The following is a 16,459-nucleotide window of genomic DNA, read 5'->3' on the forward strand; positions in this document are numbered from 1 at the left end:
ACATAAATTAAATTAAATACATAGTTGGAAACAAAAAGAACATAGTCAAGAGATAAAGATGGGAAATTAGTGGCTTGACCAACGCCACTAGCTTTCGCTTTTGAATTGACTACACGGTAGTATGATGTGGGGTTTTAGGTTGGGATATTTTTTATAAAAGAGATGGATTACTAACCACATGATCGGAAGTTCCAGAGTCCAAGATCCAAGGGCTAACATATGAGGAATGAGAGACGCACACCGTAGAATTACCGGTATGAGCAAAAGTTGCTGACGATGAGGTGTGTGAAGCCTTGAACTGCATGTATGCCTTGTACTATTCCTCTAACAACATAATGTGTTTGGTATTTTCACTTCAGAGTTTTTTCCATTATCATTCGATTGCGTCACATTTGTTGTTCATTATGGAAAGCCAATAATAGAATAACATTTGTCTTCGATATGACCGAAACGCTTACAGTAAGTGCACTGAGGACGACCTCCACCACAACCTCCTCGACCACCCCCACGACCACGATCTCGTCCTCCACGTCCTGCAAAATTTGAAATGAAAGCTGAAGACTTTGCGCTTGTTTGAGATCCATCCCCTCTAATCCTTCTTGACTAGGAATTCGTATGATGTGTCTGATGAGATCCTCTATTGAGGGGATATCGGATGCGGTGATAATGTGGCTTCGAACCGACTCATACTTTTGATGGAGGCCATGAATGACATAGATCATGCAAACATTATCCAACTTCTCAAGCATTTTCTTGGAGTCATCATCGGCCACAAGGAGCTTGAACTCGTTTATCGTTGACTGGGCTTTATTAGCATAAGTCATGATGTTATCTTCTGTCATATGAAAGGTAGCTAAATTATGAATAACATTTATAGAGACGTTGGATATCGCTCGAATGGACATTCTTATCTTTCTCCCAAATATCATAGCAAGTGGTGTACGAGCAATAATGGACCAATAAGGAGGGCTCAATTGTTTGCCATAAAAGAGAGACTAATTGACAACCAGCTTGCTCCCAATCTTCACGCTAGTTTGTATTAATCTTCAGGCAAGTTTTGTATTGACAATCAACTTTTGTCCAAGAAACCACATCTTGACAACAACTGACCAATTTTAATAATTTTGACCATTAAGTTTCTCAAATGTAAAATCGAGATTGCCATAGAAAATATGTTACAAGGCTTTTAACAGAAGATTCAGATTTGTTCTTCTCCTTTTGCAAAAGATCTAAATTTGACCTCATCTTCAACAAACTAGAAAGGAACAACAAGTACATACAACAAGAAAGTAGAGAAAGCACCAAAAGTAGTGGGGCCCACTTACAGGAAAGACGACAATAGACGAGTGGAACGAGATCGAAGGGGATTTCATCGGAGGTCTGAATGGTGGTGCATGGCCTTCACATGCCGATGGAGCTTAAAGTGGAAAAATGTGTGTGGCGGCGCGTGAGAAGGCGGATAATGGCGGTTATCTGGTGAATGGGTGGTCTGACTAAGGCGAGTTTGATGGTGCGAGTGGTGTGACCTGTCAGGCTGTTTATGTTGGACGGTTAACAAGACAACCACATATGTGACTGTGATGGCTCTCAACATGATATTATTTATAATCAGAATTGTACAAGAAGAATTTCTTAATTAAGGAAATAAATCAAAACTAAATCCAACCTATATCAAATCTAATAAAAACAAGGAATGACATATCTTAATAATAACAAATTAAATCTTTGCATGTCGCAACAGTCTCTAACATTTTTCCACAAAGCAGTTAACATGACACATCAGCAAAGTTAACTTTGTCAAGTGATTGTCAATGACGGAGGGACTAACTTGATTAACGATTTAGAAAACAAGAATCATTTTAGAATTTTGATAAAGTCAGAGACTTGGTTGAAATAAGTAATAAAAGTGAGGGACTATCATAGGTATCTACTCCTTTTTTAAAAAATCAGTAATAGCAGGGTAGTGTTAAAACAAATTTGAACTTACAAAGTTGAATTTGAAACAAAAAAATTTACAAGGATGAAACTGCAAAAATTAAAATAAAAACACTAATTTACAAGGACAAACATATATTTAAGCAAAAAATTAATTACCATATAAATAAGTGCGTCAAAGTCTGTTTTTCCGCTAATAGGTTCGGACTAAACTTGATCAACTACTTTAGTTAACATTTGAATTGGTGGCCAATGAAATAAAAGTTGGTCAAGTTGATAAGGAATTGTCCAAGACTCGTACATAATAAAAGTGTAGGTTCAATTTATGGTGTTGGCGTTAGGACTCATTGATGATTAATATAGTAAAACATTCATTATTACTCTCTAGACTTTGAAGTATACCAACTTGTTTAAAATTTTCAATACCAAAAAACAGTCATACAAAGTATTCATATTTAGGATTCCAAAACTAGAAATAAAAAAAACAGTGTTTGAAATTTTAAAGAGTTTGAAATTACAAAAGCATAACATTTTCCTAAAAAAATTGCTTAATATATAATTCGTTATGCAATTATGTATTTTATTTTGTTTTAGTTCGTGTAAGTCTTTTTTGTTTGATTTTAGTCTTACAAATTTTTTTTTATCTTGTTTTTTTATTTTAGCCTATGTAAAATTGATTTTAATTGGAACAAATCTCTGTAATATATAAAATACTTGATTTTAGCCCCTAAACTAGTAGAGGCTCTCACAATAAACCAATTTTATAAGGAATAAAAGGAATAAAACAAAAGTAGAAGAGCCAAAAACAAAACAAAAATATTTCAAATAACAAAAATTAAACAAAAAAATTTTAAGAACTTAAACAAACAAACAAAATCATATTAACATAAGCCAATCATATACTCTTAAAAAAAATTTAAAGGCTAAAAAACACTTACTAAAATTCTAAATATAGAAATATTAAATTTGTATTTGAATTGTTATGATTAGTTTTTAAATCATCCAGTAATACACGAGAGTGAGTGAGGAATCTTTCATGGTAAGTAAAGTAGCAGTGTATACTCAGTCACAATTCACTAACAACCCTTCAATTTCTACTTTTTGTGAAAACACCTGAAATCTTAATTCAATTCAATTGAAATTGAATTCCAATGAGTGTCAACACGACGGCGACGACAACAACAAGAGGCGGCGCTCCTCCGTCAACGGCTGAGATTATCGACGTCGAATCATTTCACTTCTCTCGTCGCACAAAAAACAACACCTCCATCTCCGCCGCCATCGTTCTTTCTGACACAGAAGACGATGATGACGTTAGAATCCTCAATTTCATTCCCAAAAATATCCCTTTCAAAAAACGAAAAAGAATTGAAAAAGGAGAGTCTTCAAATTCAAATTCAAATTCCGTACCGTTCATTTGCGAAATATGCACGGAAACTAAAACCACTCACGACGCTTTCTTCATCGGTGGTTGTTCCCATGCTTATTGCTCCGATTGTGTTGCTATGTACGTTGCTTCCAAGCTCGAAGAAAACGTGATCAACGTTCGGTGTCCTGTTTCCGGTTGCAGTGGTTTATTGGAAGCTGAGGATTGCCGTTCGATTCTCCCGGCGGAGGTTTTTGATCGGTGGGGGAAGGCGTCGTGCGAGGCGTTGTTTGATGTTTCGGAGAAATTCTACTGTCCTTTTGCAGACTGTTCTGCGCTTTTGATTAATGATGGGACGGAGACTGTGGAGCAATCGGAGTGTCCGAATTGTGAGAGAATGTTTTGTGCAAAATGTAAGGTTGCATGGCATGAAGGAATCGAATGTAGCGAATTTGAGAAGCTGAATTCGGATGAGAGGGAGAAAGAAGATGTTATGTTGATGCGTCTTGCGAAGGATATGAAATGGAGAAGATGTCCCAATTGTAGGTTTTATGTTGCCAAATCGGAGGGTTGCTTGTACATGAAATGCAGGTTCTTCTCTTTGATTACTAGTCATACCATTCTTTATTAGCACTCACGCTTCAATTTAAAGGTATGTTTTTTATGTGACATTGACACGTGTTGATGTTAGACACCACCTTGGTTGTCAAATAGCCAATATAGTGGCACTATAGCATAGTGTATTTAAACTAATTACTATTATTATGCTAGATATTATTTAGTACAAATTGCTATCAAATTATGGCTATGGTGTCACTTATAGCACAATGGAATTTAAATAAATTGTTATTTTTCGCGATTCGTGATTGATAACACTGCGGACATTGACACCTATATGTGTGAATGTGATTACCATGAATTTCTTTAATTTTTTAAATTCTTTCGGGTGTTTCTGTGTGTCGAGGTTGTATACAATTATTATTGTTTGCAGCACTCAATGATTAAAATGAAACTATTACGCTAAGGGTCGTGTTAAACTTTAGCCGTGATATGTAGAATCATGTATACATCTTAATTGGAGGTTTGTTGTGTTGGATAGTAATTAATAGACAACACTAAGTTTAGTATGAAGGAACCTCAAAATATCCAAGTGCTGAGGTAACTCTCCTTGTGTTTCCCCTGTTTTGAGTTTGTCACATTTGTACTAGTAATTTATTTGATGTGACACTTTTAGCTTTGTGGAAGGCAGCTAGGTTTTAAATTGTTGTGGTATCACGGTCTTTGTTATTAAGGAGAATTGTGATCAAATGGAACATCAATCGCCATTGCATTGCAGTTACAGAGACATCATAAACCTCGATGTTTCGGTCAAATTCTTGGTTGCGTGCATGTTTATAAAACCCTGATTAGATGTTTATGCGACGATCTGATTGATAGTCAGCATAAGAAAATGAGATGCTTCTTTCTTTGCTACATTTGACAAATTTCCTTTTTAAAGATATTAAAGCTTCTAGACTAACATGTTGATGTTGTGGAGACAATACTCATATATATAAATATGTGGGAAAAATACTCATATAAGAGTTATTTTGTTTCACTTTATTATTATTTTTATCATTTATTTCTTCCATATGTCATGAGTCATGACAAATTTCATGTATATTTCATCACTCAGAAATTCTGTCTAAACTGGATTATTGTTGTTTTCAGTTAGTTCAAGGTCATGTATATCTGTGATCTGGCTTTTTCACTACTTTTATTTGATGTCTTTGGGCTTGTTATCACTACACAGCACTTATATTTAAAGGGTTCATAATCACCATCCCACATACTACAAAGTTCTCTTAAGCATGGAATCCGTGCATTTGATTCAAGTCTATTTATCTTGTTTCTATAAAAGAAATAGGAAATTTGTGAATTGATGTTTGATATTTCTTTTATTTTGGGCTACAGGTGTGGAGTTGCCTTCTGTTACAATTGTGGAGTTCGTTCCACGAATAGCAGCCATTATTGCAGCAATTGTAACCGCTAACGACACTTGACTATGTTATTATGTTTTATAAATTAAACCTATGATCTAATTCTTATCGTGAGTAGTAACTCTTTTATTTTATGCATTATAAAGGTTACAACTGTTTAGAACTTTTTGTAAATATTAAAACAATGTTTCCATCTTTATCCGTAAGAGTTATGAGTGCATAATTCCCTTTGTATCTTTGGATGCAACTATGAAGTAAATGATGTCATTCCAAGACTGATATCCTTATAAACAAGGTCTCACCAATAACTAATAAGGAAGCTACATTCTGTATGCTTGTGTGATGCTATTTTTTCTCTGATTTCGTGCTTGAAATGCCTGGAAAGAATCAAGTTGTTATTGTGGAAAGGTTTGCTGTCGAATGTTAGAAGGGATCTTTATCACTGATTGTGTAGATCCAATGTTAGAAGGGATCTTTATCACTTGAATCAAAATTTGATAGTTATTTTGCAAGGGCTATTTGTGTTTTTTATCCCTCATATTTAGTCGAGTTTTGATTTCAATCATTTGAATTATTTGTTTAGATTTCAGGCTCATGATATCAAATTTCATAGGTTTTGGTTTCTCATTTGCTCACGTGACTGACTTTCATTGTGCTATTGTGCTGATATAATCAAAATTTGATGACGTGACATGTTGACATGACATTCATGTAGGAATTTGGTTCCATGTAGTGTTAAGCTATCATGTAAAAATGTCACATTAACATCTAATGGGTAATTGTTACATGCCAGGGACAAAAATAAAGCAGAAAAGAAAAAAAAGAAAAAAAAAATTAAAACTTTAATTTAAGTTTTAAATTTTAACTACTATATATGCAAGTGTTTCATCATATTTTATCTCTTTTTTTATAGTAAAAGTTATCTTTAAATTATTTTTTTAATATTTATTATCAAATACTATCCACAAAACATTGGGCCTGTTTGTTTAAGATTTTTAAAAAGTGATTTTGATTTTATATTTTTCAAAATGATTTTTATAAAAATTTACTTCAAAATAGTATGAGTTATTTTAGACTCATTTATTATTAATTAAAAAATAGTAATTTTGATATTCAATAATTTAGATATTTATTTTTAGAAATTTTAACATGATAAAAATCATATTCTAAAAAATATATATATTTCAAAAATAATTTTTATGAAGAATTTCTTAAAATAGCTTTGCATTTTAATCATTTTTTTGAAATTTCATTATAAAAAAAATTATAACAAATAGATGAAATACTTAAGATGATATTTTAAGATAAATTATTTAAACTATTTTTTTATTTAAAATTATTTCTAATAAATAATATCACAAAAATATAATATACTATAAAAATCATTATAAAAAAATCTTAAACAAACAAATTTATTATCTCATTATAAAATTCATTGATACACGTTTGTTTCAAAAAAAAAAATCATTGCTACACATTTTATCGTAGTTTATAACTTAAAAAATTTCAGCAACACATTAAAAAAACTAAAAGAAATTCTTCTATGGGCTAGAATGGTTCATTTACTCCACTTTTTTGCGACACTATTTCTTAAATATAATTATGGAAGTTGATGAGAAAAAAAAAATACAAGAAGTAAATGATTTAATCACCAATCAAAAAATAATCGATGTCTACTTAGTAATAAAGATTTGACTCATATTAGTAGAAATGGTGTGGAGCTGAGGCATGCTTGTGAATTTTAACAACGTGAGAAGGGGATAGTTAATGCTGGTCTTGTCCATAATTTCATCGATTCCTACTTAGAAGTTTTTTTAATTAAGAATGAGGAAGCAAATCCATTTAGTCACAATCAATTGAAATTAAAATTATGATGATTACATGTTCACGTGTAAAAGAGAAAGAGTAGACAATAAAACATAGAATCGCATAGAAACTTTGAGACAGATGAAATTGGAATTGAGTTTTTTTAATTTAGGACATTAACTTTGGTAAAATGAATGCTATAGAGAGTTCTTGTGTCTCACAATAGACATCAATTATCACTTAATATATATCAGTAAAATAAATACATTCTTCAAAATATATTGTGCAAAAATCTCATTTCTCGCAATATTTGTTTTTCAAATTATGTCGCAAAAATGTATGACTAGGAGTAAATAAATCATTCTTTCCCCACCAAAAACTTTTAGTATGAGTTTTTTAATATATATTGTAGGAATTTTGTCAATGATAAACTATGAATCAATGAATTTTAATATGAGATAATGTTTTGTGGACTATATTAAAAGATAAAATAGATTTAAAAAAATCTATTATTTTACGGTGATGAAACACTTGGATACACACCAGTTGAGGATGGAAACCAAAATTGAAGTTTTTTTGTTTTAGTTTTCGTTTCTTATAATTTATAGTTTTTTGCTTTTGATTTATGTAGGTATGATTTGTTTTGATTTTTGTCTCTAATACGCAGCAGCCACCCATGCATTGAATGTTGATGTGATATTATTGAGATAACAATTCAATGTCACATGACACTAAAATCTCACGTGACATGTCATGTTAGTATATCATTTCATTATATTATACTCACGTTGGCACAACTTAAGTGAAAAATGAGAGACCAAAACTAATATAATCAAATATTGTGGGTAGAGGTGTACAAATAACGGATTAGCTTGAGTTGTGATTGTCCCTTATCTATTCATAACATTAGACTAGACCAATGTTTTGACCCAAACCCAATCTTTAAGCCGATGAGGTACGAGTTCAATAAAGACGAGACGATATAAAGACAATATCAGATTGATCCTAAGACAAGTCACTAAATAATAATACATAGACATTTAAAAAAAAATATATTAATCAATAAGTGTTAATCAATTACAAAATTAATTTAGTTGAGTAATACAATTAACAAGTTAATCATCAAATAGTAATACATAACCATTTTATTGTGAAAAAAGTTAATTTAGTTGAGTAATAAAGTCTAGACATTTAATAAAGTTTGAGTATAATTAATTATAATTCATCTTGAACACAACACAATTTCTTGAAATGCATAAATTAAATGGTAGAAAATGGGCATTTTATGTATAAAATTATAAGTGTGAGTTTATGAGAAAATCAATATAGTAAAATTGTTATTTTTGCCCTCTTGAAAAAAGTTATTTTTTTAAAGATAACAAGTGTAAATTTATGAACAAAATTATTAAATTAACGAGTAAAAAATAATATATTATGTCTCCTAAAACTTTTGAGATGGAACCTTCAATCCAACCCGAACCATACGTACCTAATTGTGGGGTGAAATCTATTGTTTTTTTTTAAATGACTAAAACCAAAATTAGGTAAAATGTTAATACCTAAATCACGAATAACTCTTGCGAAAAAGTAGCAAAAAGTGAACTAGCTAATTCATAGCTTAAAATTCGTAATTGATGACATTAATTGAACTTAAATATTTGACAAAATCAACAAATGAATAAGATAAAAATATAAAAAAGTTAAATAAACTTTTAATTTCTGTAAAATTCTAAAATTTCATTCAAAAAAAATTATATTTTTAATCTCTTCAAAATTATTATACAAATAATTTCAATTTCTACTAAAATGAACATATTTAATTATCCTTTAACTTTTATATTTATGAATAATTTTTTACAAGCATATTTAAAATATTATAAAAATTATTTACACTTCATAATGGAGGGCAAGGTAAAGAGAGAAAATAATGCTATATCAGTTTGTAAACTCAAAACAGCGTCTGAAAAATATGTGATAAGCCTTTTGTCCAACCATTAATTTTTTATTTTTTATATAGTAGTGAAAATAGCTACAAACTGACATTGTCTTTGTCCACTTTTTACCCATAATATGCAACACAAACATCATTATATAATTTAGTGGTGCAAAATACACACCCAATATTTACTTGCACACCCTCAAAATGTACAAAGATCTACCACTAAACACAACACATAAAATATTCAATCAAAAGTATACAGACATAGTTTTAGAAACATAAATGCTGAAAACTACTGAATTACTTACCAGCACCAATATGGAAAATTGAGTTAATCATTCAATATACAAACCTTTTCCTGTATTTCTTTCTCTAGAGGATATACATAAGAAAATTTTGATGGTCCTTTTTTGTGACCATAGTGTCAAAATTCCAAATCATTTAACATAACTCAAACAATTGCATTGAACTCCTACAAACCTAGGGATCAAGCACAAAAAGATAAGTAAATTTGTTAACGCCAGCATTGATTAACCTGTTAATAACCATTTGCAGTTTTCTGAGATTTTTTACTGAAATTTGATATGCTGCAGTGCGGACAAACGTACTCCAGCCCGTCAGTTTTAGCGTAGTCCTGCCGCCATTCATCATAGAGTTAACAACATATAAAATAATCACTTTTAACCGTTTTCATTCTTTATTTCAGCTTTAACAAAAAATGAAATTTTGAAAGGAAAAAAATATAAAAACAAATTAAATTATGAAGCTGTTTTGAGTCTAGTCTCTTGAAAATCATTTTCAAAAGACTATTTTTTAAAAGAAATGATTTTCTTTATGATCAACAAACACAAGTAGCTTCTTAATTTCTTAAAAGATCACCTTTTTAATAGTTATTGAGTTCAAAAATCATTTGTTTTATAATCTGTCACCAACAGGTCCATAATTTCCACCTCTCATTCTCTTGTAGACTGATTGTTACAATATGTAGCTATGTCAAAAATATCATTAGGAAATTAAAGGCAGTACGCATACCAATATGGGAAATGGATTTCGATATGTTCTTTACTGTTATCAGTTTCATTTCATATAAAAAAGAAAGAGAAGCCACTGCTGATATTAATCATATCGCATCATACATAAAGTCAGCAGCAAGATCGAAACTGCAAAAATTTGTTACAAATTTAGCCTGACATTGTCAATTAATACCTTAAATGCTCCGAGTCCCTGCCGCCTATCACAGCCAAAATGAGCCCACTCACCACATATACCGCAGTTCACCCAATCACCTGCTGCACTACTGTTGCCACAACATCAAAGGTAAATTATAGTCAATAAGACAGAATTTTGCAACCTTTGAAAGATACACATGTAAGTGCACACGCATACTCAGAGAGAGGGGGAGAGAGATTGAGAGAGAGACCTATGACACAATAAGCAGCACTCTCCATCTACATCGTCGTGAGATAATTCGTATTCTAAAAGGTAAGTTTCATAATGCCTTTTGAGTGTATTGCCAACACCCTACAGCAAAAAGAAATTATTAATTTTCACAACATTGATTGAATACACGATGTCCAAATATGAGAAAGTAGTATAAGTGCAAAATTATCATTTTAAAAATGCAACTAAAAGAGAATTGATGTTTCCCTCATTTTATCAACAAAGTAAATTTTTATTTTATTTTCAACTTTGTAAAGTTTGTATAACATGTTATGTTATTCAAAATAAAGCCCTAATATAATCACAAGGCACTGCAAAGACAATAACGGATCAACCAACTTACATTTTAGGTGATTATAGCAGTAATAAAGAAAAAAAAGTTTGTTAACGAACAGAAAGGAAAGAAATATCTGAATACATACTGTCATTCTATGTGTTAGAGTGTGATTGCTCATCTTTGAGAAAACTTGTCCTTTCCAATTGATACCATTTCCGACGTGAAATCCTCCTCTCGAAACCACCTAAAATACTCAAGTTTCTCAGATACAATTTCTGCAATAATATATGCAGTATGCAGTTAGCATCACACGTTCAAAATGTTTACCTCTCTATACAAGTTGAAAAGGTCAAGACGTTTAGCATTCAGAACGGCATCAGGGAACTCGGCAAGGCCGCCTTGTGGAATTAGGCGAGTATGCCCTCGAAGGACCAAAAATTGCATTACATCCTTCAGGAAGTCCTCCTGTCAGAACACGGAAAAACAAAAAATAGGTTTAGTTCGGACGTAAAATGCATCTATACAATAATAAATAGGGGTGAAGGTAGCGAAAGTCAACAAAAGCATATGCAAAAATCACCTCTGAGCAAACTCGTATTGGAGCTCTGTCACAACCATGCTTTTTCATAGGTAGCGGATTCAATGATATTATCTGGTGAGCTTGAAACGAGTTCGACACAGATTTCCTGTTTGTAACTGAATGGGGGCCTAAACCATTATGTTTAATTGGAACAATTAGCTGATTTGATTTTCCATGGTCTCCGTCTCTTTCTCCCTCGGAAAATCCAGAAAAGGGGAGAAACTTTTGACGATGAGACTGAGGGATCGGCCTCATTGCAGTGAAATTTAATTTCTGTCTATCACTGCCACTATCTTCAACTTCCACGCCACTAGCATTAATAGGTTTTAGTCTTGAGCATGGTTCAGATCGTTTTCGACTAGGTGCAGGAGGCATCAACCAACCCGGGTGACTCGAGAAAACAATATCTTTGGAGCAGTTATCGTTCTCCTGCCTAGTGCAAAAGAAAAGGAGACGTTCTGCGTCATCTTTAGTAAAAGATGAAACTGGCAATCCTTGAATACTAGCTATTCCCAACATAACTAGGCTGCGGTATGACATATTTGGTGCAAGTTGTCTTAGAACCTGTGAACAAATACCAAAAAGCCATTAATAAAGATAAAATGGTCTATGAGGTATGATTCAAATATTAAGCTTAAGAAAAAAATTCATGTGTTTAATTTGGAAATGAAGGATCACCAAAAACCATGAGAAAAGAAAAAGCATTTAACCTGTGAAGCCCATGTAGGAACTCGCATACAAACTTCAAACACACTAGATCCACAGGCTACTGAGGCTGATCTTCGAGGCTCGTAGGAAGGTAATTTGTTTTGTTCATGACTAGGAATTGCCTGAACAAGTTGACTATTCTCAGTGAGCTCTTTCTTAATATGATTCTCCAAAAGCTGAGGATATACAAAAGAAGAAAAAGTACTCAGTAAAAAGTTAAAAGAGCAAGCATGTGAAAAGTCGAACACTAACAAGACAATTCAACCGTGCCTGATCATTAAAACAAGCATCTGCACTACCAGAAACCAAAAGTGATATATGAGCGGAACTAGATGTGGATATATCACAACGCATAGTCACCACACCACGCGAGAATGTTCCTGCCTGGAGAGGTGGTGGTGGAGCACTAAAAAATTTCCAACAGTAATAGAAATTAGTAAACAGAACAAGATTGTATGCAAAAGACCCAAAGAAAAACCCCATATCACAACAGATTAAATAAAACTCATAACGATGAGCTTATGTGCCGAGTTGATCAACAATCAAAATAAAACCCCGGTCAATCGAAATTGGAATCATCCACAATCGATTGAGTAATACAATGCAGTGGGAAAACAAATGTATCAACTCTCAAAACAACCCAATACCTTGTCCGATTTTGAAGTTTACATCCACGTATCTGCAGAAAGCGAGAGAGAAAACATAAAAATATACATGAGTAATTTAAACAATATCAAATGCAATCACTAAATTATGAGGGAAGAAACCAGGAAATGTGAACAAACTGACTTCTGTACATAGGAGAGCATTGAGTCCATCCTCTAACGACCCCAATAAACATGCATCCTTTTAAGAAGAAAGACAGACGGAATGAAATCAGTTTATAACTTGTAGGTCACATTTTAAGAACTATTAGCAATAACAAACTTCTTGAAAACTAATTAACTCAGGTATCCATATCCAAACCTACCAATGTGCACGGAACTCCACAAACAAGAAATCTTGTATTCACGTCATCATCGTATATCTTTATAGAAGAACTAGTCCCAGGTGAACTTTCATCATCTTCATCTTCTTCCTTCATGTCTTCTTCACATGGACTAACTTCGATGTTAGGGGGTTCCCCAAGAACTTGTGGCCCGAGCTTACCACCACCCTTCCGACTGTTGTGAGGTATGACATTGTTTTGCACGCAGTATAGTCTAAAAGATGCTTGAGCAAGTTGGAAAGCATCCCATGTATGGCTGGATGTACTACAAACATAATACCAATTATCATAATAAGAAAAACACTAACCAAGAAACAGGCATGTTATTGTGATTAAACATTTTCTTGTCACTACGCTTCTCATGCCATGGATTCATTGATGGATGTGGAAGTAACAAGGTCCTATTTGGATAAACAACATATTAAGTTTTGATGCTATAAGCGCTTCTCATATATGTATGTATGTATAAAGTTATTTCAGTAACAAAAGATCGAATAAACTATTTTCATATAAGCTATCAGTTATTTCCATAAGCTATTCTGGAGAGCTCTCTCAAATAGTTTGACGAGTACTTATTTCAATAGATAAATTCAAATAAGTCAATCCAAATAGGTCCTAAGTGACAAGTGTGGTGACAGTAATGCAACCAATTACTGTACCTCTGTGCCACTGAGAAGAAAGCTTGATGAAAATGCGACGCCGCATACTTTGAAAAATCATTCTTCCAGTATATAGTGTAAGGAACTCCCTGCCAAAACAAAACATCTATGTTTAATAATTACTTGTCATTAGTTAAGGAACCTAAAAATCCATATCATGCAATGCCACATCTTTTAAGTCCTCACTAAAACTCTAGTTTAACCATCATCTCATTAATTAGTCTAAACTAACTAGCACATCTTGGTTTTCATTTCTAATCAAAACCAGTATCGTTAATCGTAGATCGTAGAAAGTAGCGGTTTGTCCAAATTTCGTTAGGTTACATTGTAATAGCACCGCTATAACCTCTATTTGTACTAAATTGTGTGTTGTAGAACAACATCGTTTTGTTCAAATTTTGCTACGTTGTAGTGCTATAGCTGCTACTTGAAAACACTGGTCTAAACCATCATCTCATTAATTAGTCAAAATATAACCTTAGAATGGAGTGCCTCTGCCAATTTTTCACCCTTGGGAGTTTCCAAGTAAACCTACAAAAATATCATGAAGTAGGGTTGGACACCAAACATTATATTATCCATGACAAACAATCACAAAAGAAAATTATCAACAAAACACTCACAGTATTAGGTAATTTGGAAGAAAATAATTCACACAAGGCTTCTGGGGTAGAGAGGTCAAAATCCTCCCACACAAGAGACCCAATTTCTCCCCCATCATCTAGCTGCTGACCTTGCAAGTAAACAAAATCCGGCTGCAGTTGTTCTAAAACTCGACCGAGTTCATCGGCACTAGGTTTATTCAATACTTTAACCTGAATTCACATCAAAGTTTAAAACTTTACTAGTTCAGATGAAATTTCTCCTAAAACCAACATTAACAAAAACAAAAATGTATACAAATAGAAACTCAGTAGTCACCTCGAGACGCCCGGACGAAGAAAGCTCTGGAAAGTGGTACGATGAATATTGATCCTCAGAAGCATCATTCTCCTTCTGCTTTTGTTTAGTATCATGTGATTTACCACTCAAAACAGCAAGGAGACTACAATGTCTTGATACACCCTGAAAATGTAACATCATGTATGCATGACAGAGCCAAACTTCTCCAAAAAAAATTATATCAGAAAAAAAACAGTAACACCAAACTTCTCACAACTGAAACAACTCTCCAATGCCAAAATCAAAACACAGAAAACACCAAAACAACTCTCCAATATTACAAATCCACCCACAAAGAAACCAATAATCAAAGTTTTAGCCCAAGAATTTAGGGATAACAACAGAAACTCTGAGATTGAAGAAAAAACAACGACCCATATCAAATTGAAGCGAGAATCAGCGGCCCAATTGGTAAAACGAGTTAAAAACAAAAGCTTGGCAAAGAAATCAGAACGAAAATCAAAGCCACAAAATCGAAGCAGTGGTTAGAAAGAGAAAGTATAATGAGGAACCCTAAGATACGAAATCGCTTCTACGATTCAAACCAAACGAAAAAAAAACCCATTTATAATTTGAAAAATAAAATAATATCTGAAATCAATAACAAACTTATTAAATTAAACCCGAAAAAAAAATAAAAAATCACAAAGAGTCCTTTTGGCACAGTCTCAAACAAAATTCAATTGGGTGAGTCAAAGTATATAAACCAATAACTGAACAAAACAACACATACGCAAAAAAAAATGTTGTTAGAATTAAAATAAAAATACAAACATTAAAAACACTCGCGTATGTACGATCGTGATTTGATTAACCTTTTTGACAAAACAAACAGTAAACCAGAAAGGAAAATAGAATATGATAAAGTTTGTTATTGTTATTATAATTAAAAAATAAAAGGAATAGGAAATTAGTTTCACACATGATTCGATAATAACTTTTGAAAACAAAAGATTGAGATGATGATAGCCACAACATTATATTATAGTTATAATTATTATTAAAACCCAAAACCCAATACAAGAAGAATTATATATAACTGTGTTTTTACTTTACCCTTTGTTGTTGTTGTTTCTATATAATGAATGAATCTATCTATTTTTTTTATCAGTGTCTTCATTCCTTCCATTCTTCTATTGTAAATAGTAGGTAGGTTCTGAGCTTGATATTGGTTGTTTTTGTTGCAGTGTTGGGTTGGGTGGGTGGTGTAAGAATCAGATAGGACAAAAGGGAAGGTGATTTGGTCGGATTGATTTAAGAGAGACAGAGATAGTATTAATAAAAATGGTTGAACCATTTTTGCAGTAATATGGTTGGTTGAACTATGTTGGGTTGGGTATTAGCGTATTGTGTCAGTACTTGAGTCCCATGATAATGACATTTTTAAATATTCATCTTTCTCTTCTATTTGGAAATCGGAAAATGTGTGATCGACCACCAGGGGTCAATTTCTTATTTGTTTTTCTAATCAAAAATAAAATTGAGTGGGTTATTCCAACATTTCACACCAAATAAAATATTTAATTGAAAGAATGAATGACATTTTTACTAAATTATTTTATCTACTTCGTGTGTTCGCAGCTAACATTAATGTGAAGTTAAATATAATGAATTGAGACTAATGTAGGTAGTATTAATCAGATGATGTAATTGGAAAAAAATTAACTAATGTTACATTTTAGCTAAAAAAGGTCTTTTATTTTTTATTCTTTTTTTCAAATGAGTCATTCATTATAGGACAAAGAGAGAGAGTACTAGTCTTTTAAAAAAAAGTCAAATTTTGTAATAGTCCTTGAATTAATGTCTAACATGGGCGATGTTCAAAGTCATTTAGAGATGA

The 16,459-nt window shown here is 32.4% G+C and overlaps 2 protein-coding genes across 4 annotated transcripts; one reads left to right on the plus strand and one right to left on the minus strand.

Annotated features, from left to right (window-relative positions):
• Nucleotides 1-2,925: 2,925 nt before the first annotated feature.
• LOC101511707 (E3 ubiquitin-protein ligase RSL1-like) lies at nucleotides 2,926-5,559 on the plus strand. 2 transcript variants are annotated; one of them, XM_027333137.2, is made up of 2 exons: nucleotides 2,926-3,953; nucleotides 5,255-5,559. In XM_027333137.2, the coding sequence occupies exon 1, from the start codon at nucleotides 3,087-3,089 to the stop codon at nucleotides 3,930-3,932; it is 846 nt and encodes a 281-aa protein (XP_027188938.1). In that variant the 5' UTR covers nucleotides 2,926-3,086; the 3' UTR covers nucleotides 3,933-3,953; nucleotides 5,255-5,559. The 2 variants fall into 2 exon arrangements, with proteins under 2 accessions (XP_027188938.1, XP_004488151.1); XM_004488094.4 differs by having other exon boundaries at nucleotides 2,929-3,892.
• A 3,749-nt stretch (nucleotides 5,560-9,308) lies between these two features.
• On the minus strand, nucleotides 9,309-15,931 carry LOC101512025 (AT-rich interactive domain-containing protein 4). 2 transcript variants are annotated; one of them, XM_073370613.1, is made up of 16 exons: nucleotides 15,671-15,931; nucleotides 14,599-14,742; nucleotides 14,301-14,492; nucleotides 14,155-14,208; nucleotides 13,678-13,766; nucleotides 13,001-13,283; nucleotides 12,820-12,876; nucleotides 12,678-12,709; nucleotides 12,301-12,436; nucleotides 12,033-12,206; nucleotides 11,323-11,886; nucleotides 11,070-11,207; nucleotides 10,888-10,986; nucleotides 10,446-10,546; nucleotides 10,232-10,322; nucleotides 9,309-9,659 (listed from the first exon to the last, which is right to left on the minus strand). In XM_073370613.1, exons 1-16 carry the CDS (start codon nucleotides 15,914-15,916, stop codon nucleotides 9,564-9,566), a joined length of 2,496 nt encoding a protein of 831 aa, XP_073226714.1. In that variant the 5' UTR covers nucleotides 15,917-15,931; the 3' UTR covers nucleotides 9,309-9,563. The 2 variants fall into 2 exon arrangements, with proteins under 2 accessions (XP_073226714.1, XP_004488152.1); XM_004488095.4 differs by lacking the exon at nucleotides 15,671-15,931 and having other exon boundaries at nucleotides 14,599-15,604.
• Nucleotides 15,932-16,459: the final 528 nt, after the last annotated feature.

The sequence above is a fragment of the Cicer arietinum genome, chromosome 1 (assembly GCF_000331145.2).
Source record: "Cicer arietinum cultivar CDC Frontier isolate Library 1 chromosome 1, Cicar.CDCFrontier_v2.0, whole genome shotgun sequence".
Lineage (NCBI taxonomy): Eukaryota > Viridiplantae > Streptophyta > Magnoliopsida > Fabales > Fabaceae > Cicer > Cicer arietinum.

Coding starts and splice junctions, on each gene's coding strand:
- LOC101511707 (XM_004488094.4), top strand. CDS start 3,087: ATGAGTGTCAACACGACGGCGACGACAACAACAAGAGGCGGCGCTCCT. Junction 3,893..5,254: donor TGCTTGTACATGAAATGCAG/GTTCTTCTCTTT, acceptor TTTGGGCTACAG/GTGTGGAGTTGCCTTCTGTT.
- LOC101512025 (XM_073370613.1), bottom strand. CDS start 15,916: ATGGTTCAACCATTTTTATTAATACTATCTCTGTCTCTCTTAAATCAA. Junction 14,743..15,670: donor CAACAACAACAAAGGGTAAA/GTAAAAACACAG, acceptor TTACATTTTCAG/GGTGTATCAAGACATTGTAG. Junction 12,877..13,000: donor GTGGAGTTCCGTGCACATTG/GTAGGTTTGGAT, acceptor TCTTCTTAAAAG/GATGCATGTTTATTGGGGTC.